The following is a 23,603-nucleotide window of genomic DNA, read 5'->3' as shown; positions in this document are numbered from 1 at the left end:
AATGCGATTATCTAAAGGAAGGTTACGGCGGTTAAACTTTAGCTTCTATATAATAAAAAAGCGCACAATAAATGCTGCCATTAAGTTATATTTCATATTAACAAGATAACAATTCTAAATATTTTTGCGTATTTGAAACGACATACTACGTCATGGCCGCCATGTTTTAAGTTTTTGTTTGCTTGATGATGATGATAATGCTAGTTATAAAGCAGGTGAAAAACGTGTTTCTGCTCAGCAGCATCGCTGGCCGGCGGTTCCTTAGCAGTTTGATGGGCTCTGGCCCTCGTAACACAGCAATGTCGTGCGTGGAGGCTACTGGAAACGGTGATACGGTTGAGACGACTGCTAGTCAACTTCCCTTGGACCTTGTCGCCAGAATCGACAAGGTGCCGCAGACTTCGGTAACTGAAGGCAAAGCGGAGGTGTTTTTCCCGAGTTCACATGATGTGTTTTACAATCCGGTACAAGAATTTAACAGGGACATGAGGTAAGATTTACTGTGCTCCTGGCAGTGTAGCTGTCGGTGTAGCAGTGCAGTTATACGGTTGTCACATACCAACACTTTCGATCGTGATTGACTCATTTGCACAAGCTGTGGAAGGGAGCCAGTCGCGGTCGAGAAATTTGATCCCGATCGGGCTCGATTGCGATCTAAATTCACTGTGTGAAGCCCCTTTCACATGGTGCTATTTTGTCTGCGAATTCGCAGCTGCGGGAAATAGGCCGCCGGACCCTTCGTGCGTGCGATTTTTCGATGTTCGGCGTGAACTTCTCTGCGAAAACGCAGATGCGGCGCTAGCCACTGTAGCGGTGGAAACAGACGATCAATTGACCCTTTTCGCGAAGCAGTTTGCTCTAGAGGAACGAGATGGCGCTTTCGGCGGCGCGCCATACGTTGCCTCAGCGAATGCGCACGAATACGAAACCACTACTGCTTCTGCCCTGCTGTGCGATCAGCTGTCGGAGATGCAAGTGGATGTTCGCTAATGCACTGTGCCCAATTCATGCTGCAAAATGTGAAACGATAAAGGGAAGATGTGTGGTAGTTAGCTGCAAAAATTGTGATTCGCATATTAAGGAATGGAGCCAACCTGTGTCGCCGCTGCTTCATAAAGACTGCCTGTGTTGCCGGTCCTTCGCGATGCACAGCTTTCCTTGATGATAAAAAAAGATAATTCACCCGCCAGCGCTCTATACCTAACCCCCAAAGAAAGGACTTCTACTCCACAATGTCGGCACTTAAGAGTAAGTACCGCTCGTTACAAAAGGAAGTAACGCCACTTACTGGTATAGTAAGTTTCTTGCACGTTATTTACACACATCTACTCTATACTCGCGTGCAAACTTACACCTACCCTATCGCTAACGTATCAATAATAAGTGAATGAGCGCACACTTGAATCAATGTGCTGAAGCACGAGTGACGGCGACTACACCGACAAGACATGAATGTTGGAAGCTGAACATTTCGTTATGGTCCACAGAGTAAGCAAGGGATTAGCGATAATACATCTTTGCTACAAGCTGCCACAAAGTGCAGAACATTTACATTCCAAGCTTTGTGCACCGCAAGAACAAATCTATCGCATCAGAGCATACTCACGAGCGATTAGGCTGAAAATAAACACTCAAACAGTGCTCGCACCGAGGAACCTTACTGAGTCAGAAACATGACAAGCCGCTGCTTCAAAATCCCGATTTAATTTGGGAAATGTATTCCAAGCATAGTTTGGGCAGCATGGAATACATTTCCTTTCCCGCTTTTACAAGCACCGTATACGCTGCTCGCGCCGTTTGGACAAGGCGTAATGAGCTCTGAAAGCACTGACATGTCCTCTGAAGCTGTGGCCAAAGCTCGTGTCGTCCACACAGTCACCGTCTACGATATGTGTTGAAGCAGAGGTTTGCTGCGCCGCACCGGCGTCACGCGCTTGCATTGTAAACACGGAGGCAGCTGAGGCAAGCAATGAATGCGTCACCACGTGATCAAACATAGCAGCGCCAATGGGAGTGCCGGGAAAAGGGTCAATAGGAGGCGGCTCGCTCATATGTCATCGCCGGTCAGAATGCTTAACAGTCAGTATGCGAAAAACGCAGCTGCCATAGATCCATGTGAAACGGGACTGCGAATTTCGCATTTGCGGAAATCGTAGCTGCGAAAAACGCACTTCAACATCGCACTTCAAAATCGCACCATGTGAAACGGGCTTGACACCGGTATTAATTATGCTGTGTGAAGAGACACTAAACATTGCTGTCGTGGGAAGTGGTGCATGGTATTTGACATGCGTTACCCTCCGACTTGAACGATCCCATAAATAATTCCGAATTTATCCCACGACAGCGGCCAAGAGCCGCCACCTTCTTTGAAATAAAGGTATTATTCATTCGTTCATTTGTGGAGTAAGAAAAAAAAAAGATAACCCTTTGTGTGGAAACAGCCGTAGAACAAAAGTTGCAAGGAATCGTTGCATAAATAGAAGCTCCAGCACAGAGGAAACACTTTGCAGTGGGCTAAGCTTAATACCACGTTTGCGAGCATTACATGCCTGTTGCGTTTACAGTGAAGCCGAAGTGCGCTTCGTCGCTCGCCATTCGAGAAACGTTTATTTTTTGCAACTAAACGGTGGCGCCATCTGCCACCGTTACGGTGCAAGGCACGTTTCACCATAATGGTGTCGGGTGGCAGAACGGTTCCGTTGCAGCAAAATTGTCATTTTTTGAGTGGCATAAACACGTAATCCTTAGCTGCAGCTGTAATCTTTAACAGGCTGAAGAGCAACTGCGGTAAATAGTACTTCCATTTAATACCATGAGAAAACATATTAACCCTCGAAATGAGGAAGCAGCCAAGGGAGGAATGAACAGATTCTGCAGTAGAATCAAGGTTGACGTGATACATGTCTCCCTAATAACTTGCAGGGAAAAAATCTGCCTTGGCATTTTTCTCACCGTACCCCTCAAGAGAGAAATCAAGGAGAGGAAAGGCAGGGAGGTCAACCAGAAGAGCGTTCGGTTTGCTACCCTGCACTAGGGGTAAGGGAAAGGGGGAATAAAAAGATAAAATAGGGAGAGAATGAGCACTCGGTACACGTGGACGGCTTACAAACAGCTGCGGAGAAACACGTAAGGCAATTAGGGAGACATCAAGATGATCACAAGTGCCTTGCGGATGTCTTGATGTTGGACCACTTCCATGGCGGCAATCTACCATGTGGTGACCCAAACCACTTGTTTGGTAGAGATGCCATTGAGTTCGGGAGACACGCCCCTTCCATATAATGGCCAAGCACCTGGCTGAGAGCGCCACTTGTAGCTATTTTACCGGTAGGTATCTGGGAGCAGCTTTAGTCAGCCGCAGCGGATGCTCTACAGCAAGGCCATCTGTGGTTCCAAGAAATTGCTATAGGGCCCCCTTTCGAGATAAGAACTCCCACAAGTAGGCAAGCACTAGGCCAGGGGACACATGAACCTGTTCAAAATGCTTGAAAAACCATTGGGTTTCTAGCAGCGCCGAAACATAGAGGCAATCATAAGCACTTTATGATCACATTAGTGTTTCCCATGTGATTGTCTTTCGTGTTTTCTGGTACCGTTTGTAAATCATTACAAACCAACTACCCTCACATTACACTTCGACCGGGTATATTGGAAAGTGAAATCGACTATAAGCTCTGGCAGGGCAGGTGTACGTGTCCCATGAATGGGGTGAGATTGATCTACCTGGGAACGATGTACAACATTGGAGTATCAGGGTCAGCGCTGTCACACAGTTCGTCAAGTCACTACATAGTCACGCACAGTGTCAGAGTCACATACATAGGCGTATAGCGTCACACAAAACTGTGTGGCATTATTGTATACAATGGTTACCTGCATGTGACTGCACAGAACTATGGGATACGGTGCCGCCACTACGAAGCATATTGCAGCAGACAACGATCTATTGACATCCTTAAAGGATCGAGTTCTGTGACCTTCCCATTCCCTATTGGCACCCTTACAATGAGGATTTGTGTGATCTTTGGATGCCAAACACATAACATAGTACATAAAGGCATAACAGCTCGCAGTAAGCTCAGGTTGGTATGGATCAACACTAATTTTTCCTGTACTGAGCCCGTGTTGGTCTCAGAAGTTTATCAAAGTGTGCGAGACACCATCCTAAAAATTCTCCTTCGCCTTGTCATTAGCATGCAACCACAAGGCAACATACACCAGTGTGCACGATCTTCCGCACGGTTGCAAACAACCACTAGCAATACAACGAATGTGCGTGGCAATGGTGGATGCATGACCGTAACTGACGTCACGTGCAACCTTTGTTTACTGATATCTTGTAGGCACTTGCTTCTAATTTCTTCAGCCACAGCTACCGTTTCTTGAGAATGCTGACTGCTGCGTTTCTTTCTCCCGTGCCCAGCATTGCAGTCATCCAAGAGTTCATTGCCACCAGAAGGGAAGAGTTGGCCAATGAGAAGACTGCTCAGAATGTAGACCCACAGACATATAAAGCAAGTCTGACTTTTTCCTTATGTACCTTATGTCACAAAGTCTTCAAAACTTTTTGACCATTTTGGGGAAGTAATGCATAAGGTAATTTAGTTTTTATAACAATGCAGAAATAACTTTAACCAAGTCATAAGCTAAAACTAGACTGAGCAGTCCAGACAGCCATGACACCAGTATGCCTGGCAACCTGGGGTCCTTTAAATTTGGGAGATTCGCTGAAGGGGATGGGAGGACAAAAGAAAAAAAAAAAAATTCACTCTCTTTCTTCTTGGCCACAGCAAGGTCAGAAACAGGTCTGAATGACTGCCAGCGGCCAATATTTTGCGTAGACTGTGTGATGTCAGAAAATAAAGGGCCATTGCTGTGATGTCGGCTTTGAAACGAAACCATATCGGATGTTTTGTTCAGCGTGGTCTGGTACCCAACGGTGCATCAAGGGCGTCGCCGTTGAATTTTGCCTGCAATTCCTTCACTCGCATGATAGAGAGAAGCAGCAAACTGCCAAGGCGCACATGCCAAAATGAAACTTCACGTGACGGCTATGATGTATTTCCAGCTCCTGCAATCACTTCTGGTCTTTGTAGTACACAAAAGCATGGCCTTCAAGGTCGGCTTCTGTTATACCAGGGAGCCGATTATAGAGGTGCCGATTCATTTCATCAGCACTCACTGTTGCCAGACTGTTGTACAATTCAACTGCGACATAAAAGACCTCAAATAGTGAAAATTTTCTACATCGCCAAATGTACTCAAATTTTGCCACCTTGCTGTGAGACGCGTGTGGTTTAATATGCAATGCATAATTCAAGCTTGAATATTTGCCGTCATGGCCCTTTAATGGTAATGGCTCTGCAGACGTTAAAGATAGATTCGCACCACATGCTGATATAATGAGGCTGCTTTTTTGGGCCCATGTTGTTGCCTGTTATAGGGAAGGATCAAACAATCTTTCCCTTTCCTGGAAGGGCTTATAGGAGAGGGATCGAAGAATTCTTTTCTATTACTCCCAACAAGGGATTATGGGGAAGAGATCAAACTGACATTTCTTTTCATATATTCCTAAGAAGGGGTTATAGGAGAGGGATCACATGGCCCTTTCCTGTAACCCTAACAAGTGGTATAGGAATGGGATAAAACGACCCTCCTTTCTAATCTCTTATTCAAATGACCTGTTATTGCTAATTGCCCCCACACTTGGTGATTTTTGTTGTTTGTGTGTGTCAACATGCTCATTGTTGCTGTTAATCATCTGTGAGATGTTAGGGCCTACTTCCTATATTGGAATATGCATGCAGCAGATTTGTATACCAAGAAACAGAGAACTCCATTTAGAAAGTGTGCAGCGTTGAGCAATGCATTTAATTTATTCTTGTCATGGGAGGCTAGATTCTGTTCCACCCCTGTATGAAAAAGTCAACTTAACATTCGTCCAACTCTGAGGTATGGAGAAGAGGTAAAAGCTTTTTTATATTATTTTGCATAGCTTGGTCTTGGTTAACGAGAATTGTTTTGTAAATGAAACAACATCTACGATAGCCCGGAACAAGCATAAGAAAGGTGTAACTGAATTACATTTTCATAAAGACGGCTTTAATGTTCCTTTTTTCCATGAGCAGCAAGGAAATGGAACCAACCCCCCGAGCGTGTTGTCGGGGCAGTTAGCTGAAAAAAGTTCACGTCCATGTCTTTTAAATTTTGTTAACCATATCGAAGTGCCGTTCTAAAGTTCACTTGCTACAATTGTATTGTGTTCTTATTGTGCTTGTTTCGACACACAGCAGCACTTAATGTATAGTATTCTTCTTGTAACCAGTGTACACATCATGTGGCGATCTGTCTCCTGTCTTGGTCCTGTAAACGGATCTGTAGTGTCTTGGATAAATAAATGTAATTCCTCTCTGAGAGAATTTCGCACTGTGATGCACATGATGGATCACCAGTGGTCTGATGTGCTATCATTGGCGTGATAGAGATGCCCACACTGTACTAGGCAGTTTCAAACTCTCTTGCGTTTTGTGAAAATTGACAGGATGAAAATGATGGAAAATGAGTGTGAGGAAAACTCGCTTGGAAGAGTGTATTTCTGGAAGTCAGCTTCCAAGTCTCACCAACTCTTGTTCTAGGATAGATGGAGCAATAAGGCTGGTCTTGTAGCATTTTCTTTTTTTTTTATCATGCAGAAGCCTCGATGCCCTGTTTAGTGAAATCGGAGGAACTGATTTATTGCAAGTTTTACCAGAAAATTTGGAAAAGGAAACTTGCACAGAATTGCAACCAAATCAGATAAAGGAGAATTGACTGACAAGTGCAGCAAGTTGGGCGAGTTGGTAACTGCATAATGAACAGCGCAAGAAAGACACGAAAAGAAATGGACGTGACAGGTGCTGTTGGCCTCATCTTGGCCTCGTATTGACCTCATATTTTAAATAAGCGCGTAAAATCACATATATTCCAAAGATTTTCGCACCGTAACTCGAAGAATAAAGATTTTTAAAAAATGCTTGGATTACAACCCAATACCCCCTTGATCAGTGGAGATTGGGCTTGTGCTTCTGAGTCTGTCAAGTATGATCGCCCAAGCTAACTGTAGCAAAAGTCTGCAGCACTTGATTACCTAATTATGCTCCAGGCAGTTCTGAACTTTCCTCTGGTGTTAGTGTTTTGTCAATGTGGCTCATTCATTTCAACTGTGGTCATGACATTTATGCTGCCTGTGTATACCGTGTGTGTGTTTTTTTAGTTCGAACAATTTTTTTTTAATCGCCTGTAGCGCCTAGCATGATTTGGCCAGTTGAAGTAGATTATTTGAAGAAGCAAATGTTACTTGCATGTTAAACAGTAATGTCCAGCTGGCTAATTAAAACGATACACTAATTAACTTACTAATTATTCACTTTAGGGCACATGTCCCAGTTGCAAAATTGAAGCCAAGCAGTAGCAAAGTCATGTCTGTCTATGCACCGTTAGCTTATTCACTGTCAAAGATGACTTTCTTTTTAAGTCTGTCTGAACTAAAAAGAATGCAGGTAGTATAGCATTGCAAGGCAATGGTGAGTGGCAACAGTTGAATCTGACTTGGCCTTGCAGGTTAGCATCCTCGAGGCATTGGCGGCATCCGGGCTGCGTTCTATACGTTATGCACTGGAGATCAGCGGTGTTAAAAAGATCCTGGCCAACGACTACTCGACGCAGGCCGTGGAGAGCATGAGGGCCAACATTGCACACAACAAGGTCGGCCACATTGTTGTGCCAAACCGTGACGAAGCAGCGTGAGTGCTGTTTTACATTTGGACACTTGTTACAGCATTCAGAAAGCTTGTGTTCGCCTCGGTATGAAACTGATCGGGTTAGCACAGTGGCCTATGTAGACAAAAGGTACAGCATGTTGACCTTGCTGAACCTTACGATTTGTGTCCCACCTCACTAGTGAGGCCCATAGTGGCCCTGTGTTTCTTACCTGCACCTTTATATGTGCTTCTAGCGCACCGGAAGGCATCACAGTTTCAAACAGATAAAAACATCACTGGAGCAGTCTTTAAAGGACCTCAAGAAACTTCACTCAAATGAAAGTTCATGAAGCACTTTTATATGCATATCGTCTCACTTCTGATGATCACTGATTCGTTAGCTCATTGAAGATCTTGAGAAGTGGTCACAGGTGACATCTTTGAGATCTTGCACTTCGTAGCGTAAACTCAGGCCAATGGGCCTGGTAAACTTGTGCTAACTTAGTTCCTCATAAAACATCCAAATTTCGGAGATTGTTTACTGCTGTTGTGATGACACCAGTGACTTTTGTTTTTGCATTCTGTTTAGGGCAAACCGCATTTCAAGAAAATATGAATATAGTCGCTACTCGAATGTGCAGAGCCCGATCCCTTGAACCTGCGTAATTATTTGGAAATATCTGCGGAACTGACGTATAATGGCAGTAGGAATTTCGGTCGCCGTTGACACAAATATTTCATAGATAAACTTAATGAATATTTGCATTCATCTACGTTGCAGAACAGTCTGGATATTTTTTTTATAAACGGTCAACACCTGAAGTAATAAAAGTTATCAGTAGTTTTCATTAGATTTTAGTATTTCTTGGCTTTGACTGTAACTTTCACTTTGATGTTAAGGTTGATAGTTAGGATAATAGCATCCAAAAAGAAATTAGTTTAGATGTTCTCTTTGTTTTTGTCAGTAGTTCATCATAAAGTGATATGCTACAATATGCTAAGACCTAGTGGATTGCCTCCAGCTTGAAAGACATGAAAACAGAACTGTTGATGTCTTCTTTCTGAGCTTGCAAAAATCTTGCTTGCGTGTGGGCCTGACTTGAAGGTCCGGCGGAATCCTAATTACACTTATTGGTTTGCATCGTCACGTGACAGGCTGCTAATGCACATGCACAAGACAGATCGATTTGACATCATTGACCTTGATCCGTATGGAAGCCCGGCTCCATTTCTGGATGCAGCTGTGCAGGCTGTGCAAGACAAAGGTACGCGCACATTTTTGTACCATTTAGATGGCTTGGGCAAAAGGTAAGTCCACACATACTTGTTAGGTTGACTTCTTCACAGCATGCATCAATCGTGCAGTTTGCTAAGAGAAAAATTGGCAGAAATGATATTAGCTAGCTTAACTGATGCAGTACACAAGGCTGTTGGATTTCATAACCACCCTCAAAGGAATTTGCATGCATTCGCACTTTCCTTTTTGTACTATCAATGAGTGTGTCATCCAGGCATTTTCTTTTGTCCACTGTACACCACAGACAAGTGGCGGTCATTTTATCATTTTGGTAGGCATGCTTTGCTACCAGATAGCCCAAGCTTCCCAAGTTGACCATAATGCAGCATATGCTCACCTGGGTTTTAAAAATTGTAGCACAGAGTTAGGTGGCTACAGTAACGACTACTGTGCTTTCCAACCCCACAAAATGTGGCGTTTTGTCCCTCCCCCCTCCCACAAGATCGATGGGAGGGGAGGGTACAGCCACCACAGTATCTCATTTGGTAAAGCATCGCATGCATGATGCAGAGGTCGTGGCTGCTTCATGTTCAGGCATACAACAAACTTCTCTAATGCTTGCCACAGAGGTCTTATCAACATTACTTGTACTGTCTTTTAACTAGCAGGTGCACCTGGTGCCAGCTCTTGTTTAATGAGGATTTGTGTCTGCCCACAGGGCTGCTTTTGGTGACTTGCACAGACATGGCCATCCTGTGTGGGAACAGCAGTGAGACCTGCCGTGCAAAGTATGGTGCCGTCTCGCTCAAGACCAAATGTTGCCATGAAATGGTACGTCAGGTGTCATGTCAATCAGCTCTCTGGTAGAGATAAGGCAAGCTTGTTATGTGAAGAAGCCATTAAACTGATTTCACCATATTTAGAGTGCATACGCAGCAGCGCTGTCAGGGCCAAGATGGCAGTAGTCCTCGGCGCCTTCCTGCTAAATTTAGGTTTAAAGCAAAATTGACGAACAATTAATATCAAATCTTCAGTGTCCTTCCTGTCTTTTTCTAAGTTCTGTGTTTAGTTTTTTGCGCTACACTATAAATACGGCAGCTCAACAGTTACACTACACTATAAATACGGCAGCTCAACAAGGCACCAAATTTTTGCAATGCATTTGTGCCTCGTTAGTATGGAAACTCACTTGTCTAAACAATGGTCCGGACACGGAAGCACAAAACCTGCAGAGGCCCGTGTATATTTGTCTAATATGGACAGTGTCGGTATGGATAGGACCTCCTCTAAATGAAAGCCAAAAGCCTCATGCATCCTGGCAATAAAATGCCTGTGGCGTACCAGTGGCGGTGAGAGTCACCGCTATCGGCACGGCCACATTGGCTAATGTCTGTTTCATCGTGGCACTCTGGATAGCTTTGGCACTCACACGCTGTCTGAAGCGTACATGTTTTTTTGAGGCGAAGGCTGAGCCTTCTATGTCTTTAAGTTGTTGACATTCTGGCATCCTGTAATCAGAAGTCCATGAAGACATTGCAGATTTCTTTCTTACAAGCTAACTTCGTCAGCAAGCTGTAGCTGTCCATACTGCACTACCTTTCTGTTGGATTTACTTTTGTTAAATGAGGGATTTTGTAGGACATTGGTAATTCCGTCAATGCAAAGCCTGCTGTCGCAGCCCTCGTAGCCTACTAGGTGTTTCACACTGCACTGTGACTTTCCTGCACATAGCTATGACAGAAATGGTGCGCTTCAAAAATTTCCTCAACTTTTTTTTTTTTTTCCATTGATATCCTTAGTTCTTCAGCTAGGTTTGTTTTAATGAACAAGTCACTTTACGGGAAACATTGTTCAGGAACCGAAGTGTTCATGTTAGTCAGACAATTTCTGTCTACTTCTGTGTCCTGTCTGCTAGCAATATTTTATACGTGACATTGTTGCACTAATTGGCCTGCACTTCTACACTTCAGATCTATAATATTCTTGACAATAGTAGGAATCTGTAATGTTGAAGCTGGTGTCTCGTTGGGTAATCATATAGTCACTCTCGGTATTAAAACGTGCTGTTGAAGTTCAACACAGCATGTGTCAGAGAGTGTTACATGAATGAGCACGTAGGGTTTTTGTTAAGAATTTTCCTTATGGCACTTTTTTTTTTTTTCAAAGCAAGTGCAGTGAAACTTTCTTATAACAAATGGTTTCTTCTGCACGAATTATTTTCACTTCTGGCTGTGTTGTTTGTGCAGGCGCTGCGTATAGTTCTCCAGAGCATCGAGTCCCACGCCAACCGCTACGGCCGTTACACCGAACCGCTCTTGGCCATCAGTGTCGACTTTTATGTCAGGGTGTTTGTGCGGGTGTACACTGGGCCTGCCATCGTCAAGCGCTCTACAAGGTGGGACTTTCTTCCACCAGAAGTCTTTCGAAAAGCGAGGCAGCAGCTGAGCTGACGATGCGCTGTTCCCTTGCAGTAAGCTTGGCCTGGTGTACCAGTGCAGTGGCTGTGAGACGTTTTCCCTCCAGCAGTTGGGGCGCTGTACGGAAAGGGAAAACAGGCAAGTCTGCATGTGGTTGTGTTGAGGAGAGCATATTGTCACGTTGTAGTGACCATCAAGAACACAGTAGCAAAACTGTGAATGGCAAAACTAACTCTTTATTGGGTGAACCTGTGCCCAGAAAAACAGGCTACACTCAAAGCACAACGATAGCAGCGAACAACTTGATTATATAAGAAAATCTTATCAGCGGGTCAAATGCGTCGGCTTTTTAGGTCACTCGTCGAAGGTTCACTGGTGCCCGCGTGGTTTCCAGACACTACTACACAATTTGTGTTGCGCATGCAACCTGATTATACAAGGTTTGGTGAGGACACACACAACAGATACGATCAATTAACATTCGCGTTAAGTTATAAAACATGTAGGCGCGCTTTGCGCTGCGCGATAACATTTAATGTTTGTTAGCCGGTGAAAGCTGTCAGCGAAGAAAGATAAACAAGTACACGTGTCAGTATTACTTAGCCCCTTCAGGCACTGTGTGCACAATGTGCAGGCCAAGATAGTGCATCAAAAGCAAAAGCACTGATGAAAATAATGATACTTCAAATGTGTCGCAAACATGTAGAAACACTTCTTATTGGACATGCACTGCAAATTCGAATACTTTGTGTAAGATGAGATATTCTCATATTTGACATTCCTGTTGATAGTTCTCGTATGGAGTTAACATTCTGTAAACTTGACAAACCACACCGAGGAATTGAAGATTCCTAATCCGATCTCCAGCAATACGCTTCTCATGATTTTGAAGATGCAAAAAATGTGATAAATCTAAATTTTCAGCAGACAAAATTAATTCGCACCTGAAGGGGTGATGGATGTAGGGCAGCCTCTCCTCACAGAAAAGAACTTCGAAGTCCTGAGGGTGGGCTGCAATTATCTCATTTCCAAAGTCTGCAGTCGGCAATTTCACCTAATAATAGATCAATAATCAATAAATTCTGGAAAATGCTGGGGCTGACTTGCTAGTGCTTAGCCTAGCCCAAATGTGGCCAATACCTTGCGATAGCCAATCAATAGCTAATCGATAATCGATCAACAACCAATAAATTCTGTAAAATGCTGGGGATGACTTGGTAGTGCTTAGCCTAGCCCAAAAGCCAGAACTAGCTAGGTGCCCATCAGCTCCGCTGTCTCTTTAGCATTGCGCCTTGAGTGCAAGCTACCCTAGTTTTTTTTCATCGACATCAGCATGTAACTAATGCTGGACATAATGACGGCTCGGAAGCTTTAGTTCTGATGCTTTTCTCTTCTCTGGCAGGAGTTTCAAGTTCAGTCCAGCTGTCGGTCCACCCGTCGGTCTTACCTGTTCACACTGCGGCCACAAACACCACGTGAGTCCCTTCTTTTTGTCTCGAGAGGTTGCAACCAATGGGCAAGCCACTTTGTCTACTTCTGTTGTGTGCTTGCGGAATACAGTCGAGTCACGGTACGACAAAAATATACTATAACAAATTAAATGTAAAAATATTTCTTGCTGATATTAGCGTGTAACGAATATACGCTTATAACAAATATCAGATATCCCCCTTCAAGCAGTGTATGTACAATTGTCCGTGCCACGATACTGCATCAAAAGCGAAAGCACTGATGGAAATAATCACGTTTAGAATATGTAGCACGTGCCTTGAGACACTTCTGAATGGACTAGTACCTCAGCCATGGCCTTGTGGTGTTGAATTGGGTGTTGGATTTTCCACGGCTACCTAAGGGTTGTAGGCTGGGCACGGTCGGAGATGGATCTGTGCATAAACCGTGAATATAACCTGATGGCAGGTTTCCTTTGGAACGGTTTAAGCTTTGTGTGGTGGGTTCAATTCTTTCATTGCTTTTCACAATGTCTTACATCAGGCATCTTTTTGAAGAGGTTGGTTAGGTGCTTTCCAAGTATGGGAAGCATGAAAGCGTTGATGTTCTCATATCTGATCTTCCTGCAGAGAGTTCTCGCTTGGAGTCCACATTCTGTATAATTGACAAAACTCACTGAATAGCTAAAAATTCTCAATCTGCTCCGAAGCTGTGCGCTTTTCATGATTCTGAAGATGCAAGAAATGTGGTCAAACTGAATTGTCGTTGGACAGCATTAATAGGCACCTGAAGAGGATATAACAGATACATTTCTTGTGTCAGATGCGACTTTGTTATGACGAGATTTAACTACTTCTAGAAAGGGCTAACTAGTCGTGTCTGATCTGATTGCTGGTTGTTGACGCATAACGGGCAGTGCTGTTCTACAAGAAGAATTGCATCCCTGTGGTTTCTCTTCGCCCATTGTTTCAGATTGGCGGACCTGTTTGGATCAATCCGCTGCACAATCTCAACTTTGTCCAGCAGCTGATTCGCCGCGTCAGTGCGAGTCCTGAGCTTTATGGAACATCCAAGAGGATGCTGGGCATCCTGCACATGCTTGCTGAGGTGAGGGTGGGCTCTTTGGTGTAAGGATTGTTAGGACATATCCATTGAAAAGAAGTGTTTACTGGCATAAAGTTCTGCGGACGTCTGCAAGGTGGCGAGGAAAGGGAAGTATTATCATCAACCCAACTGTAGCATGAGGCTACAAAGGTAACCCACGCAGGCTTTGCAAGAAAGCTTTGCTATTAAATAAAAATCCATCCTGGTCTGGGCATTGAACCCAGTACTAATGCCTTTCCCAGGCAGTTGCTACGAACTAACCAGGAGGCTAGCAGGTTGCTGAGCGAGGTCGAAATAATCAACAATTAGAAGCATAGGGGCACTCAATATGGCAGTGGTATTTAATCTTCAAACTAGTACGAATTTTTTATTGAACTGTGCTTTTTTTCTCTGAAACGTGTAAATGTTTCCTTTGTAGCTTCATTCTGCTGTATGGTTGAATGACAGTAGTATTTCCCTTTCAAGTAGTGTTTTCTGTCATTACAAATCAGTCAGTCTGACCGTGAATCTCTTTGATTTCCCACTTCTTGCTACCCACGGGCTGCCAGAGCATGCGAGTGGAGACTTTGCACGCTAGAAGGGACATCAGAATAAAAGAAGGACAGTCACATCAGCATGATTTTTCTGCAGACATTCCTCTATGACCCAATATATTTTGACAGTCTTTGTCTGAGGCTACTTAATTGTGCATTAATAAAAAATAACTATGTTCTCTTTTCAAAGACTCAGTCACGCAACCTTTGTAGGCATTTCCTGCACGGGAACAACAGAAACACAAAATTGTTGCGAAACACACGATGCCAAAATGACATCTAGAACTTTGGGCACAAAATTAAGAAAAGCAAGGTTAACAGCTTGGCTTTTACAAACAAAGTAGAGGCTAGCCTGTTTTAGTATTTCTATTCAGCATCCCATTTGGAAAGAACAATGCAATTTGTTTTGCTACCAATCATGAGAACTGAAAGAACTCACTAAGTATGAATGGCAGCTGGTGTTCTTTAGAAAGCTTGTTAAGATGTTCACACCAGTAACTTATGGAGGTCGCATGACCGGCCATGACTGGCAACCAAAGAGCTACTCATGGTGACCAATGTTCACATTGCCAAGTGTTACCTGCCAATCGCTGCACCGAAACGTCTCACAATTCGTGCCGTTCATGTCTGCTTGCACAGCTGTCATCTTGTAAAATAACCGCCGCAAAAGACATCCAAAAAAGGCACTTACCTCGAGGACTCATATTATCTGCTGACCCAGATGTCTTCCATAAGGAGGTTCACAGTGCCCATTTTAATTTGCTCCTCTCCTATATCGTGGATATGGATATCCTATATCATGGACTGTGGCCTAAATTTCCTGATATAAAAGACAGACAGACAGAAAAACTTTATTGGTAGCAAGTAAGAGATGAAGACCAACCTAGGCCTGGAGGCCAGCATTCAAATATTAAATAAAGACATACCTGCGCATACCGATCACCTAATCCTGCATCGCTGATTGGTTCGGCTCTACTCTAGTAGCGGAGCTGAAGAATCGATCAGTGAGCGACTTCACAAAATTGGTCGCTTTTCGACCAAAGCAACCATTTGTGAACAAATTGGTTGCGCGACCTCTGTGACTTGACGGTGTGAATGCTGCCTAAGCTATACTTTGGTTGAAAGTTCTTACTGTTACGGCGTTTCTATGGCTTTGTTCAAGGAATGATCTCTCATGAGCGCCTGTGTGTATTCTTGACCATGTGCAGGAGCTTGAGGTTCCCCTGTACTTCCTGCTGGACAAGCTGGCATCCACATTGCGTGTCTCGACACCGAGCATGCTTCACTTCAGGTGTGTGGGGGATTAACACAAGGTTTGCGTCACAGTGACTGCCCCTATTTCTCCGTGCTTGCGCAGGTCAGCACTGCTTAACGCCGGCCACCGGGTGTCCTTGTCACACGCATGCAAGAACTCGATCAAGACAGACGCGCCCATGGATTTCGTGTGGGACATCATTCGAACTTGGGTATGTGCTTTTAATGCAGGCAGTATGCCCGTGTGGAACTGGTGCTTTCATTCCAGAGGTGTGGAAGAAATGTTTGTTTAGAGTACTGCTGGATACACCTTACTGTGGCTCTGTAACTTTTGCAGATGAGACTCGAAATTGGCGCATTTGGCTAGTCTCTAGCGCACTTGGACTTAGTTTGTGGCAATGCGAAGCCCTCTCACGTCAGAAAGCGTGCATGAGCTGAACGTTTTGATGCTCACCAGAGCAAGCGGAGACCTGTAGGGATGTGCAACTCTCACGCGTCCCCTGATGTTTTTCCCGCATGGCTCCAGTCTCCTGTAATCCGGCTTTGCCGCGTGGCTTTACGCCGGCGGCGTTCGGTGTGGTTGCAGAGTAGTACGAGAGATGGCATGAGTGCTGCACTGTTAACGCTACGTAATGGCGGGGTAGACCTAACAGACAGAAGAGAAAACACGTCAGTTTTCTGTTGTAAGCAAACAAGGCGCACAGGCGCAGGTGCACCGACCCGCTAGCGCCATGGCAGATGCCACAACAGCAGAAGTTGCAGAAGCCACATGGCAGGAATTCCACCAGATCTCGACCGCAATCCCAGTTTGAAGGCAAGAGCGCCTCCTAGTGATCTGAGCTGCAAAGGGGAGGGGTGCACTTTTGATCACTTTTGTGTCTTCTGAGCACTCATTTCGACCAGCCGAATGTAACGAACACTGCCAGAGTGTTCTGGAATGCTCGAAAATGACCTGCTGAATGTACCGTGTGCTTGGTTGTTCTTAGAACGATAAAGTGTGACCAGGCGCGACTTTTCTGAATGGTGCAGAAGCTGCAAAACCCTTCTAACAAGCCACTGGAACCAGGGTCACCTGGAGAATACATCATGAGGACGAAGCCCAGGTATGTTGTTTGTCGGAAACAGCTTTTCCGATTTTCTGATTCAATCAGAATTTTCTGATTGAACAAAAGCCAGGCAATCTTGCTTGTCATTTACCACTAAACTAAAGGCTGACACAAAGTAAGGCACCTGTGTACATGTGTGGCTGTTGCGAGTCAAGAGAAAAGACAATAATGATGTCAGTACCTTTGCATTGCATTGCCTACTAGACTGTGAAGGATATATAGATTTCAACAGTATTGCTTTGAGTTGTGGTTAAACATAGCTTGTCACATGCATAAAAATAGAGTAGATTTCATTCATATAACTCCGGTTATTTTTTTTTTTTTTTCAATGAGTAGTGTGAACTTAGCAAGTTGGTATTGATTCATTTAGAAAATGAAGGGCTCGAACCAGACAGACAAAGGGACAAAACAAACCACAAGCTGGTTTCATCTTTTTGTTAATTCAATCCCAACCAAAGGTCCCGGCTAACGCCTATGCATTTGCATTTCTATGGACCAAAAGTTTAGCTTTTTTTAATCCAGATTTGGCCCTTGCTGGATAATTCTAACTTGACTGGTCAGCACGAATGCACCTGACCTCGGTGGTGACCCCCAATGCTGCAATGTGTCTTGGCGGTGGTAGGAGACAGTGTGTCGGAAGCATGTTACCGTGTGTTACCTACACTTAAAATGCCTATTTTTAGCCTGTCCTAGGAAGATTTTCAAAGTGAGAACAGCAGCTCCCATGAATGATTACTGTATTTACTTGGTTCCAACTCGTGCCCTTATTACCAAGAAAGTTGTTCAGAAAATTGCTGTCACAGTGCAGTCAGATACAAAGCTGGAATCACATTTGCAGCATTACAACAGCCTTCCTTCATAGCCAGTTTCACCACCATGGTGATTACAAAATGGCAACAAGCCCAAATAGCCACCTTAGTGACAAAACAAGTGTTTGTGTAAGATGGCAAAGTGACTTGAACTATATTTAATGACGATAGCTCATTTAAAACGAACTATTTTACATGCTAAGCTGACTACAACAGTCTTGCATCACATATGTTTGGTGTTCTTGAGACTTGCATGCATCATAGGATAAATTATCAAAGTGGTTATTCCAGGCGTGAGCCACCATCCTGTTTGCAATTGTTGCGGAATCATTCGATAAACGTGGAACATCAAACGCAATCGACCACACTGAGGATGACACATGTACTATTCCATGTAAGAGCTGTCCGTGGGACAACAATAGACATTAAGTGTAAATACATTTCCACTTTGTGAAGGTAGACTGCCAATTTTATCTTCTTCTGATTGCCAGAATCGGAGGCATGCTATGTTTATCCTGTTAAAAACCTTGTGCATGTTAGATTTAAAGGTACACTGAATCGGGTAAATGCTTCCAAATGAGACAGTCGCGCACATTATCGGTGTCTGCCCGTGCTATAGTGCCGATGTGCCTAGTCATGGACCAATTGGACAGTCGTCCACTATGAAAACTGAAAGCTCTAGGCCAGTACTGTACTCCCAAAGAACACGCAGAAGGCCTTATTCGTGCTACTAAGATTCCTGCGGTTTATGAGGTTTCACGATAGACTTTAGGAACGCCGCCCGCTACCACTCTATAGTGTACGCGGTTTGTTTGTGCTCGTCTCTCTCTCTCTCTCCATCTCCCCCTTCCACTCTCTTTCTCTTTTTATCCTCCTACTCCTTCCCCCGTGCAGGGTAGCGAACCGTAACTACCTCTGGTTAACCTCCCTGCCTTTCTATGCACCCTTTCTCTCTCTCTCTCTTTGCCAAATGAAACAGCAGTGTGTTTGGGCACTTACTCTCCCATTTCTTTAATTCGACCTGCCGGGTATGTCAATCAATTTTGGTGGTCCCATCATGGTTGACTTAATGGAAGTCGACTGTACTATGCAGAGAAATCGGGAGTGGTGAGGACAAGCATTCAATCTCACAAGGCAGGGGTGATGGGGCTTGTTGTGCAGTTCGCCGGTGAATTTTTCAATCCATCCTGATGCCAATCCTTCATCACGGGAGCAGCAGCTGTTGAGGTACCAGGTGAATCCCGAACCCTGCTGGGGCCCCAAGGCCAGGGCCAAGACCAGGTGAGGAGGGCTCGTGGCCTGCAGCAAGCTGCCACAGTGCCCCAGACTATAATATTGTTCATGTTTTAGTCTTCCTGAGAACTGTTTGACAGCAATATGTGTACCTTTATCAAGCAATAAATGATACCAACTATTGGTTGATGACATGGGAATAGTGCGTGCCTTGTCAGCAGGGGGATTAGAGCTGAATAAACGCAGATTTGTTGACCGATTTTTGGGACATCTAGGGGACCGTAAAAGAATATCTTAACTCTTTCTGTACCGCGCCCATTGGGCATCGTTAGCTCTTTATCGATGGTTTGAAACGCCGCTTTCGAGACCTTCCGTGCCGCTCATGGACACACTACGCCATCGGACGTGAAAGATCCGAAACTATATTTTTGTTTTCTAAGCAGTTCGCTTGTTTCCCGCCAGGCGGTGATTTTTAAACGCGCTCCGAAGTTTTGCGATCATCAAAGCAGAATGCAAAAATATCCGGCTCCGGAAACGGCACGCGTGCTTCGGGAGATCGCAGATATCGCGATTCTGCTCCCTCTGCGGCTGATCTTATCGACACATCGAATAAGAGCGAGTCAGAGGACGCTGACTTTTCATTGGACTTTGAATCAGAACGCGACGATGACACAAACCAGCCTGGAACATCAGCGGCCGCAGCCAGGCACGCCCACCTGTAGTGCTTGCAGTTAAATTTTGTAGCGGAATACCTGTTCATCGAGAAATTTCTATTTTTTCGGAGATAGTGCCTAATAGACGGCAATACATTTTGTATATATCATAATTTTTGTAACATTTTTTCTTAGTAGATACAAGCATGTCTGCACAAACTTTGTTCCATTTTATCGCACAATCTTGATTTTAGCAATTTATATCTTTTTTGACATACATCTCGTTAATAAAACTTTTATGCGTGAGAAGTGCAGTCATTTTGCTTTCTGTTTATGTATTACATTAAATATTGAATGCAGTAGTTCCTTCAGAAAAAAACTTCTGCCGTAGCATGCAAAAAACACCTATTTTTCCCATGGTAGGGAAAGAGTTAAATATAATTGGGCAGCCCAAAGAATGAGCTTTAAGGAAAAAAAAGATGAGTTTGATTGTTTACAACACCGATTCCACGAAAACCTGGTTGCAGACTTTTGCGCACAAATTAATTCCGTTGTTTACAACACTGACAGTATGGAAAGCTTCTTTTAGGGACTTTTGCGCAAGAATATTGTATACAACACTGGCAGTATGGAAAACTTGTTTACAAACTTTTGCACGGTGTTGTGCTTGAAATTTTTCAATGGTCGAGGCCACTAAGGTGTATTGCATTTGCCTGTCATGCATTGTCACAATGCTGCTAAGTAGAGATGTCATATATGACCTTGACAGTGTGACGCTGGCAGATTGGGCTGTGTTGCATTAATTCAGTTTTATGCCTAGCCTTGAGCTTTCACTGCTGCATCCAGTAATAGGCACTTGCATCGCTGGTCACCTGCAAACCCAAACCCCAATTCCATGGCAGACAGTCTAGTCCATGCACATGTTCTTCTCAGGCCTGATAGCTGATGATGAGTACTAGTACAGGTAAAGTCAATTATACTAGCAGCCGTGGCAAAGAATTTTTATGTCCTAACATTAACTGGTTCACTTGGCTGAATACTTTACCGGGAATTAACTAATAGGGCACTCAAAAGGCCTAGAAATCTCTTCACTAATGACCAAATGGTGCCTGCATTATGCTGTTAATACAATCTAACCTCGTTATGGCAAAGTCACATTTGACATTAAAACAGCTTTATTATACCACTAGTCGTTATAAGTATCCACGTCAATATCAGCAAGAAAAAGAATTGTGAATTACAGTGGAATCTCGTTGATACGATCTTCACGGGAGATGGAAAATAAAGCTTATCATCCGAAAATCGTATCATCCAACATATTATCCAACCAAATCATATTATCGGGGAAAAAAAAAAAGAAACGTAGTATCCCGAAAAGCGTATTATGCACAGTCGTATCAATGAGGTTCCACTGTAGATATTTAATTTCTTAATTGCGATAATTTGTCATAGCCATGTTCGTTGTATGTATGTATGTATGTCTGAGCTTTCCGTAATGAAAGTTCAAACGTGGCACCTGCAGCAGCTGGCACATTAGTTTGTTTTTCCTCAGCAAAGATTGCCTAAATCTCATTGTGCCTTACATCTCATGATCACGTAGGCATGCGTGTGTAATCATGCGTTCTTCATATTCTATTGAACTGTTTCCCAATCTGCTTGCCTAAGCTCTGTCTCATTCTATTTAACTTGACCTAGCATACATACTTGTGCCCCTTATCTGCTTTCCATTGACTTCTTCGCTATCGTAGACTTTAGTACTAATTGTCCTGCACTACACTACGGCAATACAGTTTGGAGTGCTTGTACATGCGTAGTACTTTAGAGCTTCACTTTCAGGGCTATATATATTGACTAAACTGTGCGCATGACTGCTAGAAGGCACTAGCATGTAATTGGATGACAAAATATGATTAAACAAGGCTTGCATGGTAATTAGATGGCCTATGCATATTACGAGGTACCATTACAAGCATGGAATAGCTCCATACGCTATTTTTTCATTGTAATGTGTAGACATTCTGCTACACACTTGTACACTGTCATCAATGGCTGCTGGTAAAAATTATTCACAAAAGATTGGTTGTAGTAGAAGAACTAGAGCTGGGAGTGACTGTGGTTAAATTTGTATGCTTTTTAGCCTTTTAATTCCTTTGTACAATAATGTAAAGAGTTTTGTAAGTTGGCGTGGACTCATTTTGCTTGAAGGAACAGCACAAAGGGGGGTTGGGAAGTGTATTGTTGCCAACAAAAAGTTAAAATTTCTATCTTTCTCACTGCTGTTACTGGTCTTCACCACCACACCATAGTGTGTCAAAGATTTTCTGCTGCTGGATGTTGAAGGAAGTCCTTGTAGTGTTGTATTATATCAGTGCATGGTCAGAGTGTAGAACTGACATGGAAGCATTGCCACCTGCAGCTTATGGGCAGACAAGGAAGTTGAGAAGAGCCGGAGGTTGCAAGGGAAGCGCAAGTTGAAGGAAGCTTCAGCCGATGAGCCATCCGCAGCCAAATCGCCATCTGTGGTGAGCCTCTCAGACTTTGTTCATAGCTGATGTATACAACGTTTTATACATAGCAGGCAACACTACAAAAGTTTGAGAGCCTTTCTCTCACTGTTTTCATTTAGGATAAAAAATAATGTGTTGCATATGAAATAAAGTAAAGGTATGTATCATGTAACTCATTACTGCATGACTAAGTCTCATACTGTTATGTCACGAAACATTTATTACATGGAAGATGTCGCTGAGCACCAAGACATTCCATTCCCTCTGTTATTCTCCCAACTTACAAATCCCTTGTTCTTCCAATTTTAGACTATGACTTCCTTTCGCTAAAATTCATATTAATGAGCTTGGAAAAAAGTACAAGTACTACTGCTCAATTTTTATTTAACAAATATGGGTGTAGCTCACTTAGTGACCTCCTAAATAAAGCAAATTTGCCTCTTTTGAATTAATGGAGCCGTTCATATCACCCTTAATTTCTTTTAAAGCTAGTAACAGGACCAGGTTGACACTGCAACTCTGATTTCTTTATCATCTGTGTACACCAACTGACAGCTGCATGACCTGATGACAGCACCTTTTAGCACCCATTATCGTTGTTGGAAGTTTTTGTTCTTTCCCAGAACAGTGACTGAATGCGACAGCCTCAGCAGTAGTGTAGTTTTAGAAAATAAATCTAAATCTTTTACCATTACCTCAGTCGGCTTCTTTTACCTTTAACATTCTTTTGATATGCATTCCCTTTGATATATTGTGTTGGTTTGATATGTTGCTATCCGTAACCTGTACTTGCACAATTAATTCAACTTGTTCTGCTTCGCAAGTAGCTTTTAAGATTTTTCTTATCCTTCTTCCTTTTGATATATTGCTGCTATGCTTAAAGAGACACTAAATAGAAAAATAAGTTTAGCTGTATTTGTAAATTGCGCTAACAATACGAAAAAAGCCACTCTTGCCTTGAAAGGAGGTGTGGCAAGCTAGAAAAGACGCTAAATTGAAATACGGGTGGCAACGCAATCTTGGACGTTCCCGCACCAGCTTGCAGCGACATGAAGGATTCTTACGGCATCTCCTCGGGCCTAGTTAATTGTTGATGATGCATACTTAGCAAGGTTCAAGAACTCCTGCTGTGCCAACATGGTGCAAATAGAGGAAAATACTTTGACGTCTGTGACATCACACTGACGCACCACCGCTGGGGCGTTGGTGCAAACTTCATAAAATGGAACTTTGACTTTCATCTTCTCCTCTACTAATCAACCGTTTACTGCAAACTTAACAAAAGTATAGCTTCCAAATAATACCTTGTCTTAACGGACTTAGTGTTTCGCTTTAGTGTCCCATTAAAGTGCATTTTTTAATGTTTTTGCTAATTCCAATTCTGTTATTGCTAACCTGCCAAAATCCTCAGTAAGGGGGCCACAGTATTTACGATCAAGTGCATTTGTGCTGTTGCTCGCAGGCTGCAGGAGAACAAGAACGACAAGAAAAGACGACAGAGTGCAGTGATGTCCCAGAATCTGAGGAGATGCAGGATGCGAGTAAAAGCTAGACCGCAA

The 23,603-nt window shown here is 43.5% G+C and overlaps 1 protein-coding gene across 1 annotated transcript; it reads left to right on the top strand.

Moving 5' to 3' along the window:
• The first annotated feature begins 204 nt into the window (after nt 1-204).
• Nucleotides 205-23,603, top strand: LOC119452865 (tRNA (guanine(26)-N(2))-dimethyltransferase). Its single transcript, XM_037714816.2, has 15 exons — nt 205-490; nt 4,427-4,517; nt 7,603-7,784; nt 8,898-9,007; nt 9,698-9,810; nt 11,226-11,374; nt 11,451-11,534; nt 12,799-12,871; nt 13,818-13,952; nt 15,691-15,773; nt 15,840-15,948; nt 16,766-16,839; nt 18,813-18,932; nt 21,954-22,059; nt 23,507-23,603. Exons 1-15 carry the CDS (start codon nt 273-275, stop codon nt 23,594-23,596), a joined length of 1,737 nt encoding a protein of 578 aa, XP_037570744.2. The 5' UTR covers nt 205-272; the 3' UTR covers nt 23,597-23,603.

Source organism: Dermacentor silvarum, chromosome 5 (assembly GCF_013339745.2).
Source record: "Dermacentor silvarum isolate Dsil-2018 chromosome 5, BIME_Dsil_1.4, whole genome shotgun sequence".
NCBI lineage: Eukaryota > Metazoa > Arthropoda > Arachnida > Ixodida > Ixodidae > Dermacentor > Dermacentor silvarum.
Note: the sequence above shows the minus strand (reverse complement) of the source record. Positions and strands in the feature narration are given on the sequence as shown.

Excerpts from the sequence above, each read along its gene's own strand:
- LOC119452865 (XM_037714816.2), top strand. The coding sequence starts at position 273 with ATGGGCTCTGGCCCTCGTAACACAGCAATGTCGTGCGTGGAGGCTACT. Across the intron at positions 11,535-12,798 it reads TGTACGGAAAGGGAAAACAG|GAGTTTCAAGTTCAGTCCAG; the intron begins GCAAGTCTGCAT and ends CTTCTCTGGCAG. Across the intron at positions 13,953-15,690 it reads TCCTGCACATGCTTGCTGAG|GAGCTTGAGGTTCCCCTGTA; the intron begins GTGAGGGTGGGC and ends GACCATGTGCAG.